The sequence below is a fragment of the Sebastes umbrosus genome, chromosome 8, assembly GCF_015220745.1.
Source record: "Sebastes umbrosus isolate fSebUmb1 chromosome 8, fSebUmb1.pri, whole genome shotgun sequence".
Lineage (NCBI taxonomy): Eukaryota > Metazoa > Chordata > Actinopteri > Perciformes > Sebastidae > Sebastes > Sebastes umbrosus.
In genome coordinates, this window is record NC_051276.1 from 29462122 (window position 1) to 29489131 (window position 27010).

Sequence of the window (27010 nt, forward strand, 5' to 3'; positions counted from 1 at the left end):
ACAGTTCAGCCATGTCCTGTCTAGTCTGGTTTAGTTTGCATTACAATATGACCTCAATTCACTTCCCCTAAGCAATTTCACAATAATGACACAACTGTCTTTTATATATCTTTGCACACTTTTTTTTAACAAAACCTGCTCTTACAATTTGTGAAAATTACTCTTTTTCTCGGGCATTTTTGCCAATCTCAGTCAATTGTTCAGTCATCATAATACATATGTATATAATGTATATAATACATAAAGAGCTCTCATCATATTTACCTTCAGAAAAGATCATGTTTAATCTCCAAAAGAAACCATGGCTCTTTGATAAATGTTGGGGTGACTTTGTAACCTTTTTACATACTGGTACTTCTCTTAATGGTGTTGTCCATGGTCAGACCGTTTAAGAGAATATACTGCATGTTTATAGCTTGTTTATCTCTTGTACTGCTATTACACCTGTAATTCTCTCTCTTTGTTTTTACTTATTTATATGTGTATGTATGTATATATGAATATATATACATATATATATGTATATATATGAATATATGTGTTCTTTCTTCCTTTTCTATTATTTTTTTACTTTCTCATTTTTTTTTTTTTTTTTATTTATTTAATTTTCTTCACTTATATTTTCACAATTGTGACTACTGTTATTTTGTTATCATATATGCTAATTTTATTCATGCAATTATCTTACGTCGGGGGGGGATGTAAGATATGAGATATGTTCTATCGCTTGTGGGGGGAATAAAAGGGGAGCCAAAATCTCTTATTCCCCCCTTTATCAAATAAACTGGGCTGAATGAGCATCCCGGTGACTGAGTTTAATTGTCTTTAGACTTTATGCATTGCTATGTCAACTCGCACAGCAGGTACTATAAAGCAAGAGATAGGCTGACCAAACAGAAAATGTTGCAACGTGTCTGATAATATTTTGTAATGTGGAATCAGCGTTTTTCAGTGTTGGTTCTGGCCCATTTAAACCACAGATTACACAATTAAATTAAAGCAAGACTATCTAACTTTCACTGAACTGTGGATACAAGTGGAAAGTTGTAGGATAATGATGAATGTAGTGCATTATATTTAGCAAGGGTACGTTTCATTACTTATGAATTCAACAATAAACTCATATATATATGAAGCTAAAAGCTTATTTTTAACCTAAACAAAACTCAATTCTAAAGATGCAACCTCTAAAACACTATTGTGTGGTAATATTACAACAGCACCACTGTTTTCTGGCCTATGGGAAATAATTCATTTTAGATCACTAAATAACTGGCCAAAGCTTTAGAGATTTTATCTGAGGTAATAAGGGTTGAAAAAGTCACAAAAGTGCATAAACATACAGGCTTTGACCATAAGACTTAGGTATGTTATTGCAAGATTGTCAGGTGTGATGACTGTCAGGTGTGCTTTTGTTTTGAAATTTCTAATCATGAAAGGGACATGGATATAGAACTGGGCTTGTTACAAAATAACTCATACACCATTACCATTGAATACATTTCATAGTTTTTAATTTTTTCACCACCAATCCTCTCTACACCTCCAAAATTGGTTTTAATTTCCACTCGACTCAGCAGTTTTTTTAAAAAGTCGTTAATCATTCAAATAATTAATACTTACTGATCATAAACAAACGTTACACGAAGATGATTATAGTCACAATTGCAATGAGATACATACAAATTATATTCAGCGAAATGAAGCTATTGTAAATCCTCAAAATAAAGACAATGAAACACCAAAATATTTGCCTCAAATCAAAAGGTTTTTTAATTATTTGTTTTTGCATTGAAACATACATTCATATTAGTATGATGTAATTTGGTACAGTAAACACTGCCGATGTGTGGTTTTGCAATCCTCCCTCTTTATACTATGATGGTACTGTCAAAGAGAATTTCAACTGAATCTCAAGCATCAGTTGTATTTTTTTTCTTACTTAGGTTTACTGGCCCCTCGTGTTGGAATTTTAACAAAATGCAAAACAGAAGCGAGAGGAAAACAAAAAACAAAAAAGGTAACGCAACAAAAAGACAGACTGAAGGGGACAAATGATAAACACATACATCTTAACAACAGAGAGGATATATATTTGTAAAAGCACATTCGTATTAATAAGAGATGCTTTGGAATGAAAACAGCAACAAAGAGGCTCACTGTGATCAACCAACAACGGTCCCACTTGCTCTCAGCACATTCCACTTATATATTATCTGAAAAATGTTCACTTGTGCCATCAATATGCATGAATACATGTCATTATAACCCCCAACCCTCCCCCCCAAAAAACATAATAATAAATAAGAAAACAGGTGATTTGATTGGTCCATGAGGTAAAATGTAAAATAAAAGGGGGGAAATGCAAAAGTTGGAAAGATTTGTTTTGAAGTGTGGGAGAGGCTGAACAAAATTAAATTAAGAAAGAAAAGATTGTGATTGCAGACATGAAAGCATGATGTCCAACAAGGTTTCATTATCTTCTACACACGCATACTGACACACACACAATCGTTCACACAGTCAAGCTCAATAACGCATCAACCGCCCAGGCTGTAATCTTAACAAAGCCACTTGATGGATGATATTTTTATATTTACACTGATGTGATGATTTACTGACAAAAGCTCAGAATGAACCCCAAAAATACGAGAAAGAGTCAAACTAAAAGCAACCAGATTAAATCACCATATTCTCTTTTCATCCCTTCACTTTGTGATCTCCTCCTATGCACTGACAAACAAATGTCCACTGAATTCGGCGCTGGAGGTGGGTGGGGTCTTACAGAGACAAAGAGACGGGGTTAATAACGACGGTGATGACGGAGATGCTCAGAAGCAACGAGCAGCGTGAGCGCTGAAGGCATGTCGTCCTGCCGCTCAGGCTCTTCTCTGTTTCTGCTACAAGAAAAAGAGCACTTCAATAAAAAGAGCCCCCTCGCCCGTTTGGACTACCCTGGTTTGAAATCAAACACACCCACCCTCCTGTTGTGTAGAGGTTTGGTGTGAGAGAGCATGCAGTTAGCTACACAGTATAGCCTGAGTGGGTGGAATTAAAAGAGCACTTCAAAAACAACAGACTGCCCGCTCAGGATTATATGGGGCTCCAAAACAAGTTCAGCTCCTTTGTCAGAAGATCAGGATGCAGGTTTTAACATCAATCTGAGGAGTGTGTGTGTGTGTGTGTGTGTGTGTGTGTGTGTGTGTGTGTGTGTGTAGCAGGAACTGTAATGGTAGAAGCAGCACTCGTAGTGTTCAGCAGGCAATAGTCTTTCTTTCTGGAGAGGAAATGGCTCAACAACAAACCCGACCAACTGTTGACCCCCACAAAGGATGCAGCAGTAGCACTTCAAAGTATTAATGGGAATTATCAACGGATCTATCTTGTTTCCTGGGGAGATTTGAATCCTGCTTCTGCATTAGAGGCAGGATAGAAGTTTTTTTTTTTGTCCATTGGTTGCTTTTTCCAAGATTCATCAGCAACATTCGCTATTTTTTTGAGGCAACAAAGCTTAAAAACAACACTTCCATGTAGGCTGGCATGCTGAAAAAATGTACAGCCATGTTTTTTGTTTTTTTTCACCAGTCAGCAAAATGACTGGCTGTTTGCACAAATGACAAACTTACCAGCTACAACCAGCATTTCATTAGTGTGGGGTCATTACAATTTTTTTTTATCTGACTACCACCGTCACGATAATCAGCTTGTATCATCTGACTTCTTTTCCATCTCGTCTTCTCCATGTGATTGTCACCCATTCTTCCCTCCAGATGTTTGCAGCACCACTCAGGCAGTCGTACAGGTAGGCAGTGAGTTTAAGGAACCATCACAATGTTTATTTTACCGAACCAGTGAGGAAGTTCTCCCTAACAGGCAAAAGGTCTTTTTTTTCCTTTGACCGTAAAAACAGAAGAAAGTAAAGAAGGAAGAAGGGAGTGAAGGGAATGGTAGAGAGGACACCTCTCAGAGGCTCCGCGCCCCCTAAGGCCCAATGTGGGCTCAGTCCTGTCCAATCTGGCCCAGTCTAACCCTTGTGTTGGTTAGGCCGAATCCAGTCCAGTCTGGTCTGGTCTGGTCTAGCTGGGATCCAGACCAGGGTTTTAGAAGAGTGCTTTGGATCCCTGGTTCTCGAACTCTGACCAGGCGTCGTTCAACTCCATGAAGATCATCCTAGCGTAATCTTCATACGGCTGGCCTGTTGCCTGCAGAGAGAGAGAGAGCATACAGTTAATACAGAATAAAGAACAGTTAAGATGAAATATTTGTTGAAAACAGCTTTTACGATAAACAGTATTCAATTTTGCCTCGTCATTGTCTTTTATCCCAATCCTGGCTCAATGCATAATGTTATACTGTACCTTATCTGGATGGACAATCAGCACAGCCTTCCTGTAGTACTTCTTCACCTGGTCAGGTGTCACCAAGTCAGCCATGCCCACCGGCCTCCAGCGGGTCTCACCCTCCCACAGCACAGTGTTTAGAGTTGACAGCAGCGCTCGGATGTTTCGCTCCTTCCCCTCAATCCAGTCCAAGATCTGCAGCGTGACAATAAAACAAATCTTTACTATTTTTACTATGAAAGGGGCACAAACACTCATCGGCACTGGGAGGCTACTTTGTGAGCTAAAGCTCCGAGTATCACCCGCCAAAAGGTGCCATATTGGACTCTCTAATCAGCCTTTTGGCAAGAAACAGAACGGACGGATTAGGTGACTCAATCCCATTTTGTTCTAGAAAAATCATCTGGTGCATAAACCAGTGGACAAAGGTGATTTACTCAGTAACCAAAACTTTAATTGTATTTTAATAAGGCCATTAATAAGAATTTGTTTTGAATAATATGTGAGTAACATGTCTTTTGCATATGTATTTAGTCTGTTACCTGTAATTTAAGTGGATCAATGTCTTTTGTGATCTCCTGTCTCCTCATTTCAGCAATGGTCCTTGGTCCCCTCCTATCAGGTCTGGAGGCAAAACCCTGAGTTGACAGCAGGTCCTCAAAATCATCCTGCTTTACTTTCGGCTTGGGCCCTGCGTTAGAACACAGCACAGAGAAATGAAGTCTTTATGGAGAACTTTGGCTCAATTCCCAGGAAGAGTTTTCTCCACAATAGAGAACAGAGTACCAACACATTATTGTACATAAATATTACAAATTCCATTTTAATTTATGTGTGAAAATTGTGGAAAATCAACCATAAATATGATTCCTAACTCCTGAAACAACTCCCCCTCTACTCGATGTCTCTTACCGAATCCAGGCCCACGGGCTCCTCTTTCCTCTCTCCCTCCGATGACACTAGTGAAGTTGAGGTTGTAGTTGGGTTTGGTGGACTGTGTGCCTGCAGAGGGTGTTTTGGGTACGGACCCAGGTCCTGATCCGGACATCCAAGGTTTGCTCTGGGCTGAGGCGGGTCTCCCAGACTGCCATGGCTGGGCTTGAGGCTTAGCAGAGGAGGAAGAGGAGGAGGAAGAAGCCTTTGCGCTAAAAGAAGGCCCCTTACTGCTGGAGGAACCTGAAAGAAACATGGAGGAATGTTAGTTGACATGAATTTATAGGTTCAAGAGCTCACACGTTTTTCTCTTTTAAGGGCATTAGATATGTGACCCGGCCTCTTACCTGCTAAATTGGATCCCAGGTTTCCGAGGTCGGCAAACGGATCAAAGGTCTGAGACTTGGCCTTCGACATGGATGTCGCACCAGAAGCTGCAGACACAGTAACAACATGTGACTTAAAAGTTTTTGGTTTTATCATTTTCAAGATTATCGACAAAACTGCCAACTCATAGTGCTCAGTAACCTCTACATACTGTAATGTTCCCTCACGCACCTGTGCTGCTTTTGCTGGGTTTGCTGACGGTGGCGCTCATGCTAGCGGTGGTGCCAGCTGTCCAGCTGTCCCATCCGCCCAGCAGGTCTGGTTGGCTGGCTGATGATGTCATCTTAGGGGCATCATTCACTAGCTTATCTGTTAAGGGGAGACACTCCAGGTAAATAGGGTAAAACAACAACAATATGCAAATGAGGCACTATTTTATTAAATATGTGCAGAGGGAATTTTGGATATCTCTTTTTTTTCACTCCATAAATCAGAAAATACTGTCAACAGCCATAAAAAATACATTTCTGCCATGTTTTTAGGAATAAATTGTTATATAAATCAGTCTATGAATGATGAATGATATATGAACCAACCCCTCTGTAAAAACCTTCAGAATATAGGTGGAATGAAACTGATGAATGTATAGTAAATGCTACTGAAGTGGAGATTTCTGACTCAGATTATGACAGAAAAACTCATTTTGAATAAAATGAAAAGAAACGTAAGAAATAGATATCACCATGAAACTTTCCCAGTTGATTACTTACATTAAGAAAAAAAATCTTTTGTATTACAAATTGAAATGTTACGTATAAATATGCAAATGAGGTATTATCGAATGCTAACTGTTGGTGAATTTAGGAAAAATCTACAGACGCAAATAGACAAAGTAGTAAAATAAACACCTTTTTTTGGATGTTTTCTTTCCATTATTCTGAAAGAGAACGTGTTATGGAAGCAAAATAGCCCCAAACCTTCAAAAGAGTTGACCAGTGCATGAAAAACAATGTTGCCTGTAATGTCTCACTTTAAGACAAAATAACCAAAGTATCACCAATTAAGTTTATATACATGTTGCTTGCTGAAAAATGCCAATAGAGGGAGGAAAGAGGAAAATGGTTTGTCCAGCAAAACTGAGAAGACTTTAAGATACTGTAGGTTTGGTTGCTCCTGAGTCGGAGTAAGGTGTGTGTAATCAATCAACATATCTCCTCAAATCAGACTGAGATATGTTGAGGCAGCAGAGGAACATTTAAGACGTAACCCTGAGTGACGTCACAGTAGCTGGTGCACTTACTGAGGTTGAAGAGGCTTGTGTTTGAAGCAGGAGTGGGGTTACTGGGAGCTGAACTTTCAGAACTCAACAAATCTCCAAACAGGTCCGGTCCAGAGGCCTGCCGAGACGAACCCACAGTAGAGCCAACACCAGAGCCAGACCCCATCCCAAACGGATCGAACAGGTCGCCCGTGGCTGCAACAAGGGAGAAAAAAATGCATCAAGGCTAAGTGGAAGTTTCTTTTTACAACAAAGCAGCACGTACTCATCCTCGACCCTTACATTTTGAGTCCGTTGTGGCCCCACTGACTGGCCCACTGAAGAACAAGTCTTCCTGCACTGCTCCAGTCTGACCAGCAGGAGGTGCAAACAGGTCGTTAAGGAGGTCGCTGTTGCTGGACGCAGCTTTCAGTCCTCCCTGGACTCCTTGGTGAGGAGCGGAGGACATCGAAGGGTCGGAGTTCAACCCCAAGAGGTCGGCTGTGTCACCGACAGGAGATTCCTCGGCTGCAGGTGTGGAGCTCTGGGGGGAGAGACACCAAGAAAAGACAGAAATTAATGGAATGGTGGAGGAGGAAAATAAAGCCTTTTGGCTCTGCTTCATTACACTCTCAGGGTGTATTGATACTGATATTGATTTAGCACAACAAGCTGATTAGCATGCGAGTCAGTCAGTGAGGGCAAATGAAACGGCAGAGCTGGTCAGCGACAACAGCAACGGCAATTTTGTCTATCTTTGAAACTTAAAAAATAAAAATAAATGAAAAGAAAAGTATCCTTATGCATTTGTTTTTTTCCCCCGCTGTACCGAACTCCTACCAAACCGTGACTCCTAAACCAGGGTATAAACCGAACCGTGACTTCTGTGTACTGTTACACCTCTAATAATCAACCAACTAAGACTTTCCCTACCTGGAAGTCAGCATCGAACAGCGGTTCGCTGGGGTCACGTGACAGCGGCTCCCCACCGGGAGCAGAATAAGAGTAGGACTCCCCTTCTGACTGATCACTCAGGTCCTCCTGGTCATTTATGGATCCCCCTCCCTGACTGTCCGAGGCATCCTGATGGCCACCCACATCTGCAAATACAAGAAGCTGGTCAGTGGAAATTATAAAGCACTTGATGTTACTTTGGAATCAGTCAGTGAGGGGCGGGGAGGTATATCAGGTTTTATGGTTTGAATCCTGTCTGGGAAAATGAAGGCAGGGAACAAAATGAGTAGCACTCTCCTCCTTCTTTAGAATAGAGGACAATAACCAGAATATTAAGGCTGTACGGGACAAAATGTAGATGATTTTTGCCAAGTATTATCACAACAACACAAGTACAGTACCTTCCCAATCCAGTGTCTGGAAGAAGTTGTTGGCGTTGCTGTCGGTGCTCACAGGAGATTCTTGTTCTGTTGCATTGGGGCCTTCCGGGGTCTGAGCCGGCTGGGGCGACTCGGAGTCATAAAACGCTGAGGAACCTGGCTGACGAGGCAGCTCGGGTTTACCTGTAGTCATTAAGTTTAGTGTTTAGTTCATATGGACATGTGAATTAGAAAAATAATGTAGAAAAACATGCTTCCAATGGGCTTGAGGGAAGAAGAGAAGAAAGATGTTTGATAGTAGGGGTGGGCGATATGGCCAAAATCTTCTATCACTGTATATGTAATACTATGTCACGGTAACGGTATATGCCTCCTCCTGCTCTGCGTTTACAACTTCACTCTGCTTCTCCATGTCTGCCCAAATCACGTTACCTTACCAGGCAGCAGGATTCGCAAGATCACACGATATCACGTGAGAATAGCTACCACGGTGTAAACGGTATTACCAAATTTCTACCGGTGGACACATTTCTACCGTCGCACAGCATATACCGTCATGTCGCCCAACCCTATCTGATACATAAGTGTACCGAGAAACGGATGGATGGAGACACACAGCAAACCAAACCAAACCCTCACCCTCCTAACCCCAGAGCCTGGCTTTTGTAAAGCAATGCCACCTACCAAATTTGCTGAGGATCTCCTGCTGCTCATCACGAGAGGAGAAAAGGATTTTGGGGTTGAGGCCCTTGGTTTGAAAGCCCTCCCAAGGAGGGGTCTTGGTGCTGGGTCTGTCTCTGGGTTCCACCTCGATGTCTAAGTTGACCTGGAACAAGTCAGGGTACTTCTCCTGGATGTCACAGGCATCCAAGTCATACCTGACAGGAGAACAGGAAGTTATGGAGAAAACACATTTCAAGAGTTCATTAGAAAATCTGTTTTGGTTGATATTATTGAACAGGAAATACAAATGTTGAAGCTTTGATGATCTTGTTAAAAGTATTGATTTCTCAAAATTGTGTACATACTTGTTAAACTTGACAGTGGTCGCATTTCTGGGGACAAAGCCTGTGTGGAACTGGATCTGAAACATCTTCATGGATGCCATCTGAAACATTATAGAGTTTAAAATTAGCTTTTTTTTGTCCAGAATGTGCTAACAGTTGATGTGGACTTATGACTTATGTGTGTGTGTGTGTGTGTGTGTGTGTGTGTGTGTGTACCTTGGCCTGTAGACGTCCTCCCAGTGTAGATCTAGCATGGTAGATCACCACCAGTACATCTCCTTGGACTGTCACATTGAGGGGAATCTCTGCTCTCCCATCCTCCATCTTAAAATCCCTGGAAAGAGCAAAAAAGAGAGAGAGAAAGAATGAATAATTGAAATAGCTAATTATTTTTACTCCTTTTATCTAGGGAAAGCTGAACGGTGTTCTTGAGCGTGTACAAACTTACTTCATCTTGTCGTACTCCTGTGATGTGGTGAGGACTCTCTCGTCTCCAACATAGACTTCGCAGAACGGCCGGCACCCGTTACGCTGCTTGTTGAACAGCGGCACGGGTGTCATGATGATGGAGTGAATTACTATGGGCTTGCTGTGGGGGACGATGGGCTCCTCTGCCATCATGTCGCACATATACTCCATATACCTGCAATAATCAAAAGCAAGATCAGGATCATGTAACTTGTAATGTAATATTTTGGTGTAGTTAGAGGTAAGCGCTTGATTCTAGAGTCAAATACAAATATGACAAAATTCAAACCAGTGTGTTTTCATACCTCTTGTGTGAGGGTGCTATGCCTGGCGGGCAGCGTTTCATTGAGAACATGTAGACAGCAGCCTCAGCTGTGGTGAAAAGGCGACAGAAACACAGGAAGGAGCAAACTGCCACCGCTGATGCTGCCCTGCCGTCCTACAGAGACAAAAGGTGGAGGTAACAGTTAAGGACATAGCAGGTGTCATCTTCTTCCTCATTTTCTCCTTATCATGTACTTAAAGGGCGGGTCCATCTGCAATCTATTCTGTTTTGGGTTTTTTTTAAATAGAAACGCCCACTCAGCCGTCGCAAAAAGCAGTGACGTAGGTTATCAAAGTAAGCTAATCGAAGGTAACCAATAAACTTATGAATAACAGGAACGCTAGCACTAGCTGAGTCAAAGTTAGCTATGTTAAGTTTGGAAATAACTTAAAGGGTTATATTACTGCTTTTGTGAATGTAGTCTTGTAGCTTTGAAGAGAGCGATATATAACGACTTCAGTGTTCCCCGTCTGAAAGGGCTGTCTGACGGCGAGGTTGTTGGTCTACCGCTGCATTGATCGATTAGTTTGTTTGTATTATTTTGTGACTTTCGCATCCAAACTAACGTGGTGAGTTAAAATAGCATTTCGACGTTAAAACATATGTACCTTCACCTAAATTTGAATGTTCGGATTTGAATACATAAGGAACACCACTGGGAAGCTACAGAATGATATTAAAAGCTTTAAAAAAAAAAATAATAATGGACCTGCCCTTTAAGTCACTCATCTAGTAGGTGTGGTGAGAGATGACTTACCAGACAGTGTACTATACAGATGTTCCTCTGGTCTTGTTTGAGCCATAGATGCATGTTCTTACACACACTATAGAGACTGCGGAGGTTGGGGGCACGGCGAACCTGCCAGTTACACTCTGAAACCTACACACACATGAAGACACACTTAAATACAACAGAAATCTTGTATAGCTGCACACAACTGAAAGGATAACTTTAACAAGAGCAAATACTATTGCATTATAATGCCAAATAAAGAATAACACTACCGACACTGTGACTGTTAAGCATAAACAAACTATCCACTCACAGCAATGACATACCCATACTGAGAGAGACACACACACAAACACACACACTTCATACCCTGTTGTGGAACCGAGAAGGCCTGTATGATCGTTTGGAGAGGTTGTAGACGGCGTAGTGGCCAGCATGACGTGAATCCAGGAACAGACGGACGTCCTCAATGTTGTTCTTTATCGCTGACTCCACCCCCTCTGCTGGGAAGGACATGACTACACAGAAAAATGCAGAGAAAAAAAATATGTAACTAGTACATCAAAGGTTTATCCCTTTCTCCAAATGTTAAACAGATATTATGTGACTTATATCACTTTCACATAAGCCATGTCTGAATGACCTCGGACGTTGTTTTCATCATGTAATATAGAATCATGACTTGGTGACAAAATTATGCAGAAACAGAGGGTTAAAAAGATGTAAAAGTGTGTTTTATTAAGGTTACTAGGCCTACCTGCTATTCTGGAGGTGATGTATGAAATATCTAGGTCCCCTTTGGCGTAGCTGTAAGAGAAATTACAAGTGCACTTATGAAAAGAGTAGGCATACAATATAGTCGGGAGGGAAAACACAAATCACTATAATAAATAAAAGAAATAAAACCGTTACTAATGTCTGGGAGATTGTACTAATATAGCCATAAATAAACAGCTTGGTAACACACACTGGTTCAGAAACAAACAATCTCTGTATACTAATATGAGTCTGGTTTTGAAACCACAATGTTGCAGGATGGAGATGTTCCTAATCGATGCCTGAACTGGCATCTCTGCCACACAATACAGATTTTCAGCCAGTATTAATGAAGGCTGTCCCACACTCATGCAAATTAGACTAAAGAATGACTAGTTCATTTTAAAGTAGCACATGCATCTGGCAAATGCTTGTTGTTGCATGAGAATATGCTCAGGAGGATCATTACTGCCAATAGCTCCTTGATGCTAAGTATCGTTGGCAGTCAATTGATGTAGAAAGTAGGCTACCATTGGATTTTACAACAAAAGAAATCATATTGGAACAATGACAACAGCAGAATCAACGTAATATGATTCCCACCAAATATTAAAATTGAGTACACACAAACAAACCGTAGCCCAAGCAAAGAAATTAATCTATCTATGTTGATGACACTCAATTTTATCTGGATGGCGTCAGGACAGACAGGTGATGCTGGTTAAGACACGGATATAGCTGAAAATGGTGTTTTAGTAAGCGGTGGATTCGTATTAAAACTACAATTCACTCAGTCATTCAATCAGTCATTCATATTCAGCTCGACAAATTAGAAAAAAATGGAAATTAGGATTTTAATTAGAAAGAAAAAATCCATATATTGAATCAGCTTTAACACCCAAAAGCCATGTGTTGCAAGTGCATGAAAAGTAAGCAAGTGAGCAGAGACATTAAAGGCATAGTGTGTAGGATTTGGCAGCATCTAGATTGCAACCAACTGAGTACCCCTCCGCTCACTCCTCCCTTCTCCAAGACTGCAGTAACGTGAGCTGCCGAGTTAAAAACCGTGATAACGGCGTTCGCCTCACTCAGAGGTCATCCTTTCAAAGTTTCAAAAGCGTCTAGGAGAACTACGGTGGCCTTCAGGTAACGTAAAAACGTGAAAGGTTCTCTCTAGAGCCAGTGTTGGGTTTGTCCATTCTGGGCTACTGTAGAAACATGGCAGTGCAACATGAAGAGGACCCGCTCCCTATGTAGATATGAAGGGCTCATTCTAAGCTAACGAAAACACGATTCTTAGTTGATTATAAACTAATGAAATCATAATATTATGTTCCATTTCTGCTATTAGATCTCCCAAACTGTTCCTTTAAAACTGTTAGTTAAAAGTGATGATTAAATGGTTAAAATAGCTCAAAGAAATTGAAAAATAGTTAAAATAGTTAGCTAAAAGTAATAAATAAATATTGAAATGGCCAAAAGTAATGGATAAAAAAGTAGAAATAGTTAGTTAAAGGTAATGAAATGGTTGAAATAAACAGAGGTATTAAGGAAGGGGTACTTGAGATTACCTGACAAGGCTAGGGGGTACATCTGACAATAAAGGTTGGGATTGGGAACCATCAATATAGGCTATGGATGTCTGTTTTTGTTGTTACAAATTCTCTGATCGGTATAACAAGGGCTGCTAAATTAACATGGACAGAACAAGGAGGGATGTTGCATTAGCACTGCTTTCTGGTATCTAACTTTATAAAGATGATGCAGGAGGTATAACGCACCTTCCAAACAAAGGCCATCATTGCTATATCACCAACACCAGCTCTTTAATTTGCACCTTGTTATTAACTGGCCTATTAATTTCCTGTACCGTGCATAGAGAATATGTTTCATATATTGTCATTCGCTGATATCATTTCCCAATCATCTGACCCTTCCATTCACTCTGAAAATGATACTCATCTGTCCATTCGCATCACGCTCCGCATTCATTCAATTGAATTATTGAATGTGTGATGTTAGGATCAGCAAGCTATGATGGCGGACACGGCATAGCAAGAAGGCTTAGTAGGGTTGTTCTTCCTCTAAAAATCAAACACAAACTACAGGAGCACACAGAGCGACGCATGAAGCGGACGCACTTCACCGACCCATATTTACCTTGGGTTGCTATAGGTGATGGACACATAGTGGGACCATGAGGGATTGGGACAGAGAAAAGAAACAACAAAAAATAAACAAAACGACCAAACAAATGGAACAAACCGATGAGAGAATAATAACCAAATGAAACATCAAACTGTAACAAATATGAAGAGAGTGGCTGTTAAAGGAACACTTCGCTTATTCTCAACCTTTTTACACATATCAGTCACAGAGGCCGCTGGTCTATAACATCAACAATCATTGTTAATGATTGTAGCAGACTAGATTACTCCCATCATCCACTGAGTTACTCTTATGCCAGTGGTTGCTAAAAGAACTATAAAGAGACATAACTTGAAATAAGGTTTGTCTTTTTCTGGGAGGTTCACATCTGCAAAGTCTATCAGACAGCCAAGCAGCAAAATGTTCCTTTTAAAAAGTTAAATCTGGGGGCGGGGTAGGTAGGTATGAGTATGAATGCTTACATAGACAACTTGCAGGTGTACATTCATCTATATTTACTTCAGGTTGATGCAACTGTGATGAAACGTGATGACTGATAGAAAACTGTTATGCTATTTGGTGGATGCCGATAAAATAATTCCAAACCACGAGTGCATACTTTCAGTACACTAAATTTAAATTCTACAGTCAGCTGATTTTTCCCCTCCCCATCATCAAATTGCATTTACCAAAGCAAACATGGTGGTGGAATTGTCTCGGTTAAATAAGTAATAAATATGCATATGTGAAGTTACAGTAGCCAGTGCAAAATGTGAAAGGTTTGAGTGAATGTTCAGTCAACTCCACAGGTTAACAAACATAATGTGAAGCATCAGCAACACATGTCCATGTTATAGCAAGTGAGGAAATAAACAGATGAATAAAGCACAGTCAGTAATAGCTGATCTGTAATGATAATAAAGATTCACTGAAAAGTAAACGACTGAAAATGGAATAGGAATAAATACAGCAATGATAACCATGGTAACAAGGTCAGAGCAGCTTACCTGGCTACTGACTGGATGACCTTAGAGGAAGTGTCCTTTATGTTGGTGAGGAAGCGCTCTGTTCCTCCCCTCAAGATATCCAAGATGCCGCTGCCTGACTGGTCAGGATCGTATATTCCTAAAAGAAAGAAAGAGAGAACGCTAAATATGATAGACATTGTCATTACGCTAATATTGGGTTTAGCTAAAGAAATCAAGGTCAAAGTTTAACCCACAATGACAACAAAAACATTCATGCAATATTTGCATATAACAGTGTGCAAAATAGTAATATTTGCATTTTCAAATTATCAAATGAGCAGACCTAAATACATTACAAAAAGATCTGTTTACCAAGCTACGATAAATGTCTGATTAGGAAACGAAAATTGAAAAGTAAAATGCATCTTCTATGACTGTAGATGTGGGTATATAGTGTCAAAAATGGCAAATGATGAACACTGTCACACATACAAACATTTGAGAAGTGGTTCAGCAAACAGGATTGTTAGTTTAACTTTACTTTAAGGTAAATGCATTGCATAAAATCAGTTGCTTCCAGCTGTGTTGCAGCGGCCAGATGTTGAGATACAACGACAGGCAGATGACTCAACATCATTTATTGCCCAGGTCTGATAGTATGACTGGAGCCACTCCTCAAGGGAAAGAGCAAAGATGTTCTGCCTTTCGACAGATGGTTGACTGGCCGCGCAGAAATCCTCTTAATGGACAGTCACAGTACACAACCTGCACGCATGTGTGTGTGTGTGTGTGTGTGTGTGTGTGTGTGTATGGAAAAGCCTATTATGCTCATTTAAAGAAAAGGTGCAGATAAACAACATAAATATTATTTTCACACCAAGTACCTTCAGCTTGTTCTCTTAATCTGAATTAATATAATCCTAAAAACAGAAGCAATTTCTAGAGCTGCCATACTCTGCTTCAATCTGCTTCAGCGATACTGTAGGGAGGGAAAGTCATTGTGCCAAATGTCACTATGTGCTCTGTAAAGTTTGTTTTCTCTAACACCCATTTTGGCAGGTAATCGATCCTGTGACTATTATATTCTGCTAAAGATTAATACTATAAGCAGAGCATACAAGCCATCACAGCCGGTGACATTAAAATCTCACCTTGTTGAATATATTACACAAACTACATGTGAGGCTCAACTTTACGGTCCAGATCAGTCGAGGTTAGTGGGTTAGAGTGACTAGACATTGAGGCGGTGAGTGGAAACCACGTTGAACAAAAAAAACGACTGAGCAATGAGATTAAGAGTAAAATATCTCATCACATTGGGAAATTTCCACCATCATGATTCTTTAATTCTCCATGCAAATGCTCTCACCATCATTTCTAACACATATGATGATCTGGAACTGACCTACTGACAGTTGCTCAAAGGAGGAGACTTTTTAGTTTGTGTGGTCATAGGTGAACTAACCAGATGACTCATTACCATGAGAAACTCTCCGATATGTGGGTGGTGTCTGGATAGGTCTGTGTGTGTGTCTGTGTGTGTGTCTGTGTGTGTGTCTGCGTGTGTGTGCGTGTGCGTGTGCGTGTGCGTGTGTGCGAACATTGTGATCACATGATTCCAACACAAACCCACGCAGCCACCACTGGAATCTAATTCTACAAATAGTATAATTAGTGTAGCTTGATCTTTATCTGACACTGTGCAGAAATACTGGGTTAAACCACAATGTGGCCTACTGAGCAGCAACTATATATAGCTTTTTAAATAGTTTTATATACAGACTATGGCATAAATTATCCAGTATGTGTGTTATTATGATTTTAGTCATACATGTGCAAATCAAATTTTGACAATCTCAACCGGCTGAGATCTTTGGCTCCCCCCCTAAGAGGGGCCCGGACCCCAGGTTAGGAACCACTGCCTTATGGGGTTATAGGTTCTTCTTCAGCAAATCAAGGAAAATTTCCCTTTTGGAAACAGGACACTGACATGACACTACTGCTGTTTTCATTCTGGTTTTCAACTTTGCGCTCCCCTGCTCAAGTGTGAAGACTCAAAACAAAGAAACGCTATATAAAACAAACACAAACACAAACACGGACCCAAACCCACAGAAAGCATCATATTGTCATGCAAACAAACTTTTACCTGCATTGTTTTGGACGTTTTGGATCTGCATGGGTGGCTGGGCTCCGTTGTTGCCAAAACCTCCGTTCTGCTCCAGCAGCTGCAGACATTCATAGCCGTCATACACCGGACGCCAGCAGTAGTACGCACTCAACATTGTAACAGGTAAGTTAACAAAATGAAGACCATAAAAAAACTTTAAAGAAACTTGCAGCCAGGACCTAACATGAAAACAAATCTCCCTTCGTAATGTAAAAAAATGGAAATTATACCAAAAATACAAAATTATGTTCCAGCAAAGAACAAAAATAGGCCTTGATAGAAAATAATGGCCAAAGGATTACAAATAGAGGAACAGAAATCCTGAGTGTTAAGCAACAGGTCTCCTCTCTGTCCCAAAATGTAAAATCACCAGTTCAAAAGAATCCCAAAAAGTAGCACAATCATAACACATTTCAAAATTAAAAAAATCGTTTGTGTCAGACGTGCTAGATAACATATTTTTCAGATAAAAACTGGAGTGTCTGCGTTACGGCAGCCAGACAGATTGTGCGTCTCGCTTCCCCTCCGAGATGTCTGCCGCATTTCCCTCTCAGTATTTCACTTCCATGTCTTCCTTCACAAGTTTTCTGCTCTCCCTCCTCTCTGCTCCATCTCACAGTCTGCCTCTCCATATGTTTGTGCTGAGAAGCAGCAGCGAGAGGAGGAGGAGGAGGAGGAGGAGGAGGAAGAGGAGGAGGAGAAGGTGGAGGATTATAATCTCCTTATGTCCAGCAGGGAAACCCCTTCTTAACTCTAATCAGATCAGCGATCGCAAAATCTGCCTTCACCCTGCAGCACACATTCAGCAGGATTCAGTTTGGTCAGAAATTGGAAGGGATACAGAAGAACTTCAGTTTACCAATTTGTCCGGAGCAATGGCATAATCTAATCTCAATAAGAATGTGATGAAAGAGGCAAGTGTCTGCAGTACTAGCGCTCCGGAAATTTGATTTTCCTACAGTGGTAACCAGTGTAGGATTTACAGAAAAAAACTAAAGTATTCAAACTTTTAATTGTGATAGAAATATAATTCAGGATCCATACACTGGCTCAGTTATATATATATAATCATGTTATGTGTACATTGCACACCAGGATGTTGTTGGAAGAAAGAAGAATCACTGTAAACCTGGAGACTTTTGACACTGAAATCAGCTTGTCATTCTGTTAAATCACAACTGCGAGTGCGGATTTGGTGATAAGTAGCAGGATTTGTGTTAAGAGTCATAAGAGGCTGTAGCCGCTTAGTCTGTCAATGCTTTTCTATTCCACCACCGTGGCGGAAATCTTAAATCTGATTATAATTAATTAGCTACTGTGGGTGCCACCCAAAACACTGCTTTACTTCTGAAGTGTTGGTATCACTTCATGCTTGTTTTTAATGTCAGTTTCATCTCTATGTCTCTCTGTCTCTTTGGACCACGCCAGCTGGGAAGGAGAGGAGCTTGGGAAAGAGAAGACAGACTCCTTTGAGCCTGCCACTGTGTGTGTGTGCGTGTGAGACTGAGCAAATGCAACCACAACAGCAACTTCAGAGTGTGTGTGCACGTTAACACACACTGCGGTAGAAGCTGTGTGGTCGGCTAGTCAATAGCCTCTTCACAGGCTGGCAGACACTGAGGATGCGCCCCTGTGTCTCAGCCAAGCAACTTGTTTACTCCAAAATGCACATCGTGAAAGTTGTCACCTACTCAAAACTGATGCCGAAGCCACTAATAGACAGTTGGAGATAAGGATAACACCTTCAAATGTCTCTTGGCTGGGAGAACAGACTCATTCATCAGCCACAGACATAATTGAAAATCTATCTTTCCAAATCTGTTTGTTTTAATCTCAATCAAGAAACCAATGACTTTCATTTCAAGATAAAGGCTTGACAAATAGCACCACAAACAGCGCCAGATCAGCACAGCACATCACGGTAAACGTCTATGTGCTAAAGACAACATAACTACTTGATGGTGAAGGAGAAGTTTTATTATAGTATCGCTTTTTAAATCTAGTGCCGTAGCATTTTTTGTTTCAAACACTATCATGCACACACCACCTACCTCTGTAATGGGAGACTTGGGGTTGACGTTGCGTGCTGCTGCTATCTCCTGGAGCTGGTTGACCAGCTCTGTAATAGACAGACGCTCCTCTGGGTTCACCTTCAGCATGGAACCTGGAGGAGGAGGAGGAGGAGGAAAATGTAACAAATCTGAAGAGATTGCACAAAAGAAGCAATTCATGAACAGTTATATCATTTACATTTAATTGTGGAAATGTGGATGTATTATTATTAATTAATGAAAAAATATCATTAATCACACACACAGCTATATCAACGTGAATAATCAGCATGATGAAAATATGCTATTTAAATACATATTCTTTTGAGGTTTATGATCAAGTATATTTTTGTGCCACTGTTTGCAGGAAATATACAGATTTACATTCGCCACCAGGTGGAGCTGTTTAACCTAATTAGATTAGCTGTAACATGGTACTGGTTGTGCTGCCAATATTCAACTTGTGATGGCATTTATTTCTACGGTGTCTATACTCGGGTTTCCACCAAGAAATTCCTGGTGATTTTAGTCTCGGGACTACTTTTCAAGGAACTGAAAGGTTCCCTTTAGTCTATTGTAATCTGTGTTTCAAAGCGGTCTATAGACCTGCGAAGGTTAGGCAAATGATTCCGCTTAAGTATGAAAATGCAACATGACATGGGACGAGGGCTGCTGGTGTTCACAGCGGTGAACACACTCTGCAGCCTGCAGGTCAGTGTATTTCATCTAAAAAACACGTTGAAAGAAATTTTTTGTGGTTAGGTTTTTTCTCACTGCGACGATATTTACTGCTGCATAGTATTTACTGATGCACGTTGGATGTAATGAATGAAATGCAGCGGAGGAAAATTAAACTAAGAGCGTCTGTCGCCACAGTAAATCATCTGTTGAGTGTTTGATGGTTATTTATTTATGCTTTAGAACATAACCGCCGCAAAACAATCAGAAAATAACTTTATTTTCTCTCATTCACAGCACCGCCGCACATCTGTCTCTTCTACCGCTCACCCTCTCCGCTCGCTCACTCGACCTCTCTCTCTTTTTCTCTCTGTCTTTTTTTAAATGAGTCGGGAAGCCGACAGCAAAACCAAACATTACTTTTAATGTTATCAAACAAAGAGACTCTTCCCTCGTCCTAAATCAATACTAGAGTGCTTCCTTGTTTTACAAATGAAGCGGTACAGTTGAAGCAGCAGTGTTGTGTGTGTGTTTGACCAATCAGCGACGATCATCCCTGCAAACTCCACCCTAAAAGCTCCTGTACTTTCAGAAAGTACTACCCCCAACAAGGTCCTTTTAGGGGGTAAAAAGGCCCCAGAAAATGTCCCTGGAACTTAATTTAGACCCTGGTCCCTGCAGTCAAAACGTTCCTCAAAAGGTTCTTAGTTCCTGTGGTCAAAATGGGGCTTATTTGAATGTTATGTTTAAAGGAGCCATCCTAAACGTGTTTCTAGCTGGTAACGGTGACAGTAAATTTGACATGTGGTGACATCTGTGACTTGTGGGCAAATAGAGTAGAGGGAAGTAGAGGGATGGAAGAATACATGTACAGACAGGCAGAAACTAAAGTACATACGTATGAGGTTGTGATACACAGTGTACTTGACGTCGTTCTGAGGAATGGAGTATTTCCCGTTGACGATTTGCAGCTTTGCTCCCTCCTCAAATGGGTGCTGCTTAAAACACAACAGGTAGAGGATGCATCCCAGAGCCTGCATGGAAATAATAAAGACAACAACAAACTGTCAAGCCGCCGTTCTTAATGAACAGAAAAGAAAAGAAATCAACCAACCTACATAATAAATTAGCTTTTAGTTGTTTGCATAAAACGTGATGTTTCGATCTTTGATCATCTTGGATTAGCTGTGATGTTGAGAAACAGAAAATAAAAAGGTAAAAGCTCTGACCCAGATGTCCTGTTTCTCATTGATGGGGAAGTTGGAGTAGAGATCGATCATCTCTGGCGTTCGGTACGCTGGAGTGGTGTTTCTTGTGATCTACACAAAACAGAAAAAAAAATTAAACACACAAGCACTGCTGACCACAGTGGGGGTTTTTTTTACAATAGATAAAACCAACATGTTGATAGATCTTGATGTTCATCTGAGCCATAATTTTTTCTCTGAGATTAATTTATAAAATTCTGAAAATGCTTTGAGAACCATGGGAAAAACTCCTTTCTTCTGATTGTTTTTATGAAAAGGACACACTGTTTTCCATCATAAAAAAGCTCTTCCCTCAAGCATCTCTTTTGTGCTACCAGCCTGAATACAAGTGCCAGATAGACACGCAGATTATTACATTTAGAAACCAGGATCTCCGGGGTCCTGCATACTGAGGTCATCTGTGGCAAAGCTCCGGTGTGTGAGTGTGTGTCCGTGTGCTAATGGTAGAAACATAATTAACCTGATTGATCGGTGCTTCCTGGACCTGGAGCTGTTAATTCAATCAAACGTTTCTGGTTTCTGTCCAACACCATGACGTCAGTATTGTCACTGATCCACTGTACCTTCTGAATGTGTTATGAATGTGAGAATATATTATGTACTCCAAGAAAACTGGCTGTGTTTTAAATTAAAACCTCAAATAAAAAGGTTTGTGTAGTGTGAAATGTTCATGCAATTACTCAACTCTTTGTCTGTGAAGCAGACTATATCCTATATTCACAAAACATGTATAAACGACCCCTGGAACAACATCAATTTATCATTCAGTTACAAATGTTGACCTTTTTTGTGACAATGTATTCCATTACAACTTCAGAATTCATATTTTAAGTTTATGTATGTTAAAACTGTATGATATAGATTATTTCAATATTATTGGAAATAAGAAAAAACAACTTTAAGATTTTTTTTAAAGACTGTATTGTATAAAAAGGACCCTATTGAGGCAAACCTCGAAGGTACAGTGTGTAGGATTTGGTGGCATCTAGTGGTGTGGTTGCAGATTGCAACCAACTGAGTACCCCTTCACTCACTCCTTCCTTCCTTTCCAAGACTGCAGTAACGTAAGCCGACGAGTGCAAAACCGTGGTAACGCCATTCGCCATCCTTACCATAATAACACTACTTTAGGAGCAGTTTCACAAACATGTCTAAGAACTACAGTGGCCTTCAGGTAACGTAAAAAGGTGAAAGGTTCTCTCTAGAGCCAGTGTTTGGTTTGTCTGTTCTGGGCTACTGTAGAAACATGGCGGTGCAACATGGCGGACTCCATGGAGAAGACCCGCTCCCTATGTAGATATAAACGGCTCATTCTAAGCTAACGAAAACACAACGATTCTTAGTTTCAGGTGATTATACACTAATGAAAACATAGTTATAAATATTATATTCCATTTCTGCTCATAGATCCCCCGAAATGTTACACACTGTTTCTTTAACTGATGTTAGAGTGCGTGTGTGTGTGTGTGTGTGTGTGTGTGTGTGTACCTCGTCCTCCACCATGGACCTCTTCTGAGCCGACCAGCTGTAGTCGGGGTAATGTGACACTGTGGTGGCGCTGCCAAAGTCACAGAGCTTGATGGTGCCCTGGTTACTAATCAAGAGGTTCTCAATCTGCAACGTATCAAGTGAGCAGAGGGTTAGCATGTCAGTCAATACACAATTAATTACCAATTAGTAATCCTAATAGGCCGTGATTTATAGTGCGATCAATTGTTTTAAATTGCAGCATCTTATTCGTACGATACAAAATGTAGTCAAACTGAGATGTTGCATTTAATTCATTCATTCCAGAGTGCTGCATATTATGGATACTTCATCATTCACTCATCCAGCTACCGAGGAACCACAAACCTTGAGGTCTCTGTGTGTGATCGGAGGCTTCTGTTTGTGCATGTGCTGCACGGCGCGGCACGACTGGTAGAAGATTTTCAGCACAGTGTCACATGACAGGAGAGCCCTCTGCTCCACCCGCTTTATAAAGTCCACCAGCTGACCTGAGGCACAAGAGATAGAAAACAGATGAATGAATGGAAACCCATAAGTAACACCTGTCACTACACAGATGCCTGTTTGTGTCTGTTGATTGTAAATTGTCTGATTCGTTTGGGAAAATATGAGAAACTACAGATAAAAGTCTTGTATCATGCCATAAAGTAGTTAATCAAATAATGAAAATGTGCTTCACACACACCGAATAAATGACTGAAGAGAGTTAATACATAATCTTAAAGGGTAAGTAAGGTTGCTTACAAAGCTGAAAAAGACAATGACTGGATGAAAACAAGTTCTGTTGTAAATGAACAGTCAGACAGGAAGTAGAGCAGGAAGCAGAGCAGAGAGTAGAACGGCCGCAGACGGGAAACGGTTTCATCACGAGCCTTTCAGTTAGAGTTTCTAGGGAACGGTTCTGACCACTCAGATTTACTGCAGTTTGGTTTGATGAATGAATTAGTACCGATTCAGCAGTGAACAAAGGTAGAGGTAGAAGACAAAGTAGAAAATAGTGAGATAATATTACCTTTACACAACTCTGTGAGGATCAGGAACTCGGCCTGTCCGGTGTCCGACTCCTCCTTACTGATGGAGGCAGCAGAGCAGAACTGAACCATGTTGGGATGACCCGACAGCTTTTTCTATAGAGCAAGCAGGTCAAGGAACATAAACACTACTGTGGCTTCAGGTCAGTCATTTCAGAATCTCACTAATCATCCTCTGGTGACAGAGTTGGGAGTGTTTACCATGTGGCTTTTCCTATCTACCAACCACTTTGGAGGGTGTTTTTGTATGATAAGAAACAAAGTGACTAATTAAACAGAGAATTTAATGAGTCATTGTGGCCATTGATCTCCAACGATTTCAGTTGAGCTACTCTGACATCCACTTTGATGCATAGCCAAGCAAAGCAACAGTCCGTCTGGGTAGTCTGAATCAGAGTGAGATTGACACTTTTGGTTTGTTTATTTAGTCTGGTTCAGTTTCACAGTGCACAAATTAAAGTGGACCAACTAAAAAAATGTTGAGGGGCGTGTAGGTCGTCTTTAGGGCCGCCACTTCTGTGCAGGGAATCACAGACTTTGAAATATTGCCATCAAAGTTTTTCACTTCGACTCTGCACTAATCTACTGTGCGCATGAATCCTTTCTCCTCCAGTTTATCTCTAATAACTTTATATACGTCATTACAAATGCCAGCGCTGTCAGCCCGTAATCCCCTGCGTTTTGGTTTACTTCCTGCAATTGGGTTGGATTATGTTATCACTGTAATCGAACCACAACAGATTCCCTTGGAGACCACCTCTCGCAAGTTGTCTTGGACCGGTTGTTTTGGTCCGCACCAGAGTACCATTCCTGCGCTCATAACTACCCAAACGAACCGCACCAGATGTTCGATTAAAACAGACTAAATGTTGTCTTGTGAAAGCGCCCTCAAAAGAGCAATTGTAGTCTAAAACTGTACTGTAGCTCGCTGAAAGCAGGAAGAAATGATGGTTGGATGATAGGAAGAATTCCCTGGTGGTGACTTTAGACTTTATTTTTCTGACTCATCAGCATTTGAGGCATTAAACATTATGCAAATAATCAAGTTCTAAAAACACAGTGTTGCAATGGTACCAGGAACGCAGCGCTTCATTTACCAAAAGCCTGTCTCTCTACACAATGTCCTACACAGCATGAAACAACTATTGTGCAAGAGATGTCCCAGCAGTTTTAGCTGCTGTGCTGGCCAAAAGGTTTGTTAGTCATTGATAAAAACTGTAACCCCATCACATAAAACGTCTCCAGGGACATTGAAATGCAGTGGATGCTTCATGATTCGACTTTTAGATGCACAAAGGTATCTTCAAATGATCTTATTCCTTCTGGCAACCACTGAAATCTGTGAATGAAACCCATTCAGGATTGTTTATTTTCTGCCCTGCTCATCACTTCTTCTCAAATACACTAGAGTGCTTTAGGAAAGATTCACAACTGATAAGCTTTTAAGGACAGAATCACAAAGCAGTCTGTGTTTGTGAAACCACCGTGCTATTATAAAGTTAAACAATGTAAATACATATTAGTTCTTTTATTGCGCATTCTGACATTGTGTGGTGTTGCCAGTAAACTACAAGTGATCTATTAATGACAGTATACGACGCTGTAGATGCATCCCACAATCTTGTGAAGTCATGGGTTACAGTTTAACTTGTCACATGTTGCTCTCTCTCAGAAATGATCATAAGAAAAAAACAATTGTCTTTTGATCAGGCTTTAGAAATGATAAAGGATACCATGAAGCACACTTCCTGTATGATTTCCTTGTTCTTCTCTTCCTCGTTGGACAGCAGCCTCTGAAACAAAAGCATCCACACAGACAGTTGGTTTGTTGTTGTTCTGTGATCCTCGTTTTATGACTGACTGACCTAACATATTCAATCAATAAACAGCCTGTACACTATTTGTTTGAACATGAGAGAAAACTGATTTCACCGAGTCAAACAGTAGAAGTGATTATCACATTAACTTCTCCTTCTCTCATGTTGTAGTTCTCGTCCGAATGTATAATGAGAATTATTAGACCCTATATAGTGGACTCAAAGTATCCCACAACGCATCGTGAAAAGTAGTGTACAACTATGGTCACTAACCGAGTAGTACTCCATACCATCATGCATTGCGCTGAAGAAAAAATGGCAGACGAACAGGAGATAGAAGATTTTGGCCATATCAGCCTTATACTAAATACTGAGGAACTTTCAGTGTCTGCAGAGTTTAATTTAGTTGAGAAATGCATGAGTACACATACATTATGAACAGAATTATAAAGTATACAACAGATGGTCCTCACATAATCAAAACTGTGCCATAATACTTTAAGCCTCGTCGTTCTCTAAGAAACAACTTGCTTCCAGGAATGTTTTCCTGAGCAACGTGATCGACAACATAGCAGGAGAAGTTCACATTTTTTTAACAGTTTAATAATCTCTGGTAATGTGGAGTGTTTTACTGTGAAGGGTCAACTCCACTTAGATGTTAAAGTCCAGTCATATGCAGTAACACAGTGCGTACTGATCAATATGTAGTATTCACTGCATATTACAAGTATGTACTGTAGAGTGCAGGATCGATGTGGACAGAGCGAATGTTCCTGATTCAGTTTATCATTTATAAACATTGCCATGCCTACTAACAAATGAGTGAATGAATGAATGAAGTGGCTGAAGCTTACCTTTAGGGCATAGTCTTTACCACTACTCATATCCTGGGCTTCATACACAAAGGCAAATCCACCTGAGAAAAAAACACAGAGAGCAGCCAGGATGTCATTTATATGATTTACTGGTAATTACATCTACATGAATAGTACATGCACTATTAAACTCTTAAAAATGATACATAATCCTGCATTGTATTGCGTAAATTGTGTGAAACAGAGCAGGATGTGTTGTAATACGGTTTCATGGAGCTACTGTCTTGAATTAATGTCACATTTTCTATGTCTCATTTGTTCTGGTATGATTTGGTGTACTTTAATGTGTTAAAGTGATGACTGGCTGTGTTGGTATTTTATGTATATGTCACTTTGCTCTGTGACATCACTTTGGGCAGTTATTTAAAAAAAAAAAAAAAATAAAGGGAACATATCTTAGAGCTGATTTTTAATGAGTGTCTTGGGGTGGATTTTCCATTTTAAGATAAGATTAAATTTATTTATCCCGAGGGAAATTGCTGTCCAGCAAATGCAGTACAAAGTGGAAATAATGCAAATATAAAAAGTCTAACATAACAATAAGGTGCAAATCCAAAATATAACAGTATAGATTAACGGTTGGGCTGCATCATTTTGAAAAAATATCTAATTGAGATTATTTTGACTGATCTTGCCATTGCGCTATGATTTGCGATATTAGAGGATATTATCATTTTTACATCATTATTCTCATTTTCATTGAAAAACAAATTAAAATGACTTTGATGTGATTTTTGCAGGGATCTGTACCAAACAAAGATGTTTTCTTAAGTCTGTAGAATAGGCCAGGACGTCTATGCAGCACGACATTATTTAATTTAAAATGGTATTTTGACACACATTTCGCCTTTAACAAATATTGCAAATTCCTCCTCATCCTGTGATTTGAAAATTGCAGTAGGCTATATTGCAATTTCAATAAAATTTAAATTAATTGTGCAGCCCTAATTAACGGTAGGGATCAGTCTTGGTGGGTTGCATGTGTTCATGTTGAGTGTTCATGATTATGCCCAT

General features: G+C 40.2%; 1 protein-coding gene across 2 annotated transcripts in view; it reads right to left on the reverse strand.

The window, feature by feature from the left end:
- Positions 1-1747: 1747 nt before the first annotated feature.
- The window catches only part of gak (cyclin G associated kinase), a 34260-nt gene continuing 8997 nt past the window's right edge, over positions 1748-27010 (reverse strand). Inside the window, exons 2-30 of one of the 2 annotated variants that reach the window (XM_037776669.1) lie at positions 25976-26037; positions 25038-25097; positions 23286-23400; positions 22619-22761; positions 22253-22378; positions 20726-20815; positions 20395-20530; positions 18819-18931; positions 16747-16825; positions 14637-14754; positions 13642-13650; positions 11483-11532; positions 11095-11243; positions 10750-10872; positions 9973-10106; positions 9648-9842; positions 9416-9533; positions 9221-9300; positions 8877-9070; positions 8214-8375; positions 7792-7958; positions 7162-7402; positions 6901-7074; positions 5832-5969; positions 5621-5707; positions 5253-5516; positions 4883-5031; positions 4359-4535; positions 1748-4202 (exon numbers count right to left, since the gene is read on the reverse strand). In XM_037776669.1, coding sequence (XP_037632597.1) covers positions 4101-4202; positions 4359-4535; positions 4883-5031; positions 5253-5516; positions 5621-5707; positions 5832-5969; positions 6901-7074; positions 7162-7402; positions 7792-7958; positions 8214-8375; positions 8877-9070; positions 9221-9300; positions 9416-9533; positions 9648-9842; positions 9973-10106; positions 10750-10872; positions 11095-11243; positions 11483-11532; positions 13642-13650; positions 14637-14754; positions 16747-16825; positions 18819-18931; positions 20395-20530; positions 20726-20815; positions 22253-22378; positions 22619-22761; positions 23286-23400; positions 25038-25097; positions 25976-26037 — 3755 coding nt within the window. In that variant the 3' untranslated portion in view covers positions 1748-4100. The remainder of the gene's footprint in view (positions 4203-4358; positions 4536-4882; positions 5032-5252; positions 5517-5620; positions 5708-5831; positions 5970-6900; positions 7075-7161; positions 7403-7791; positions 7959-8213; positions 8376-8876; positions 9071-9220; positions 9301-9415; positions 9534-9647; positions 9843-9972; positions 10107-10749; positions 10873-11094; positions 11244-11482; positions 11533-13641; positions 13651-14636; positions 14755-16746; positions 16826-18818; positions 18932-20394; positions 20531-20725; positions 20816-22252; positions 22379-22618; positions 22762-23285; positions 23401-25037; positions 25098-25975; positions 26038-27010) is intronic. The other variant, XM_037776670.1, reaches the window with a different exon arrangement.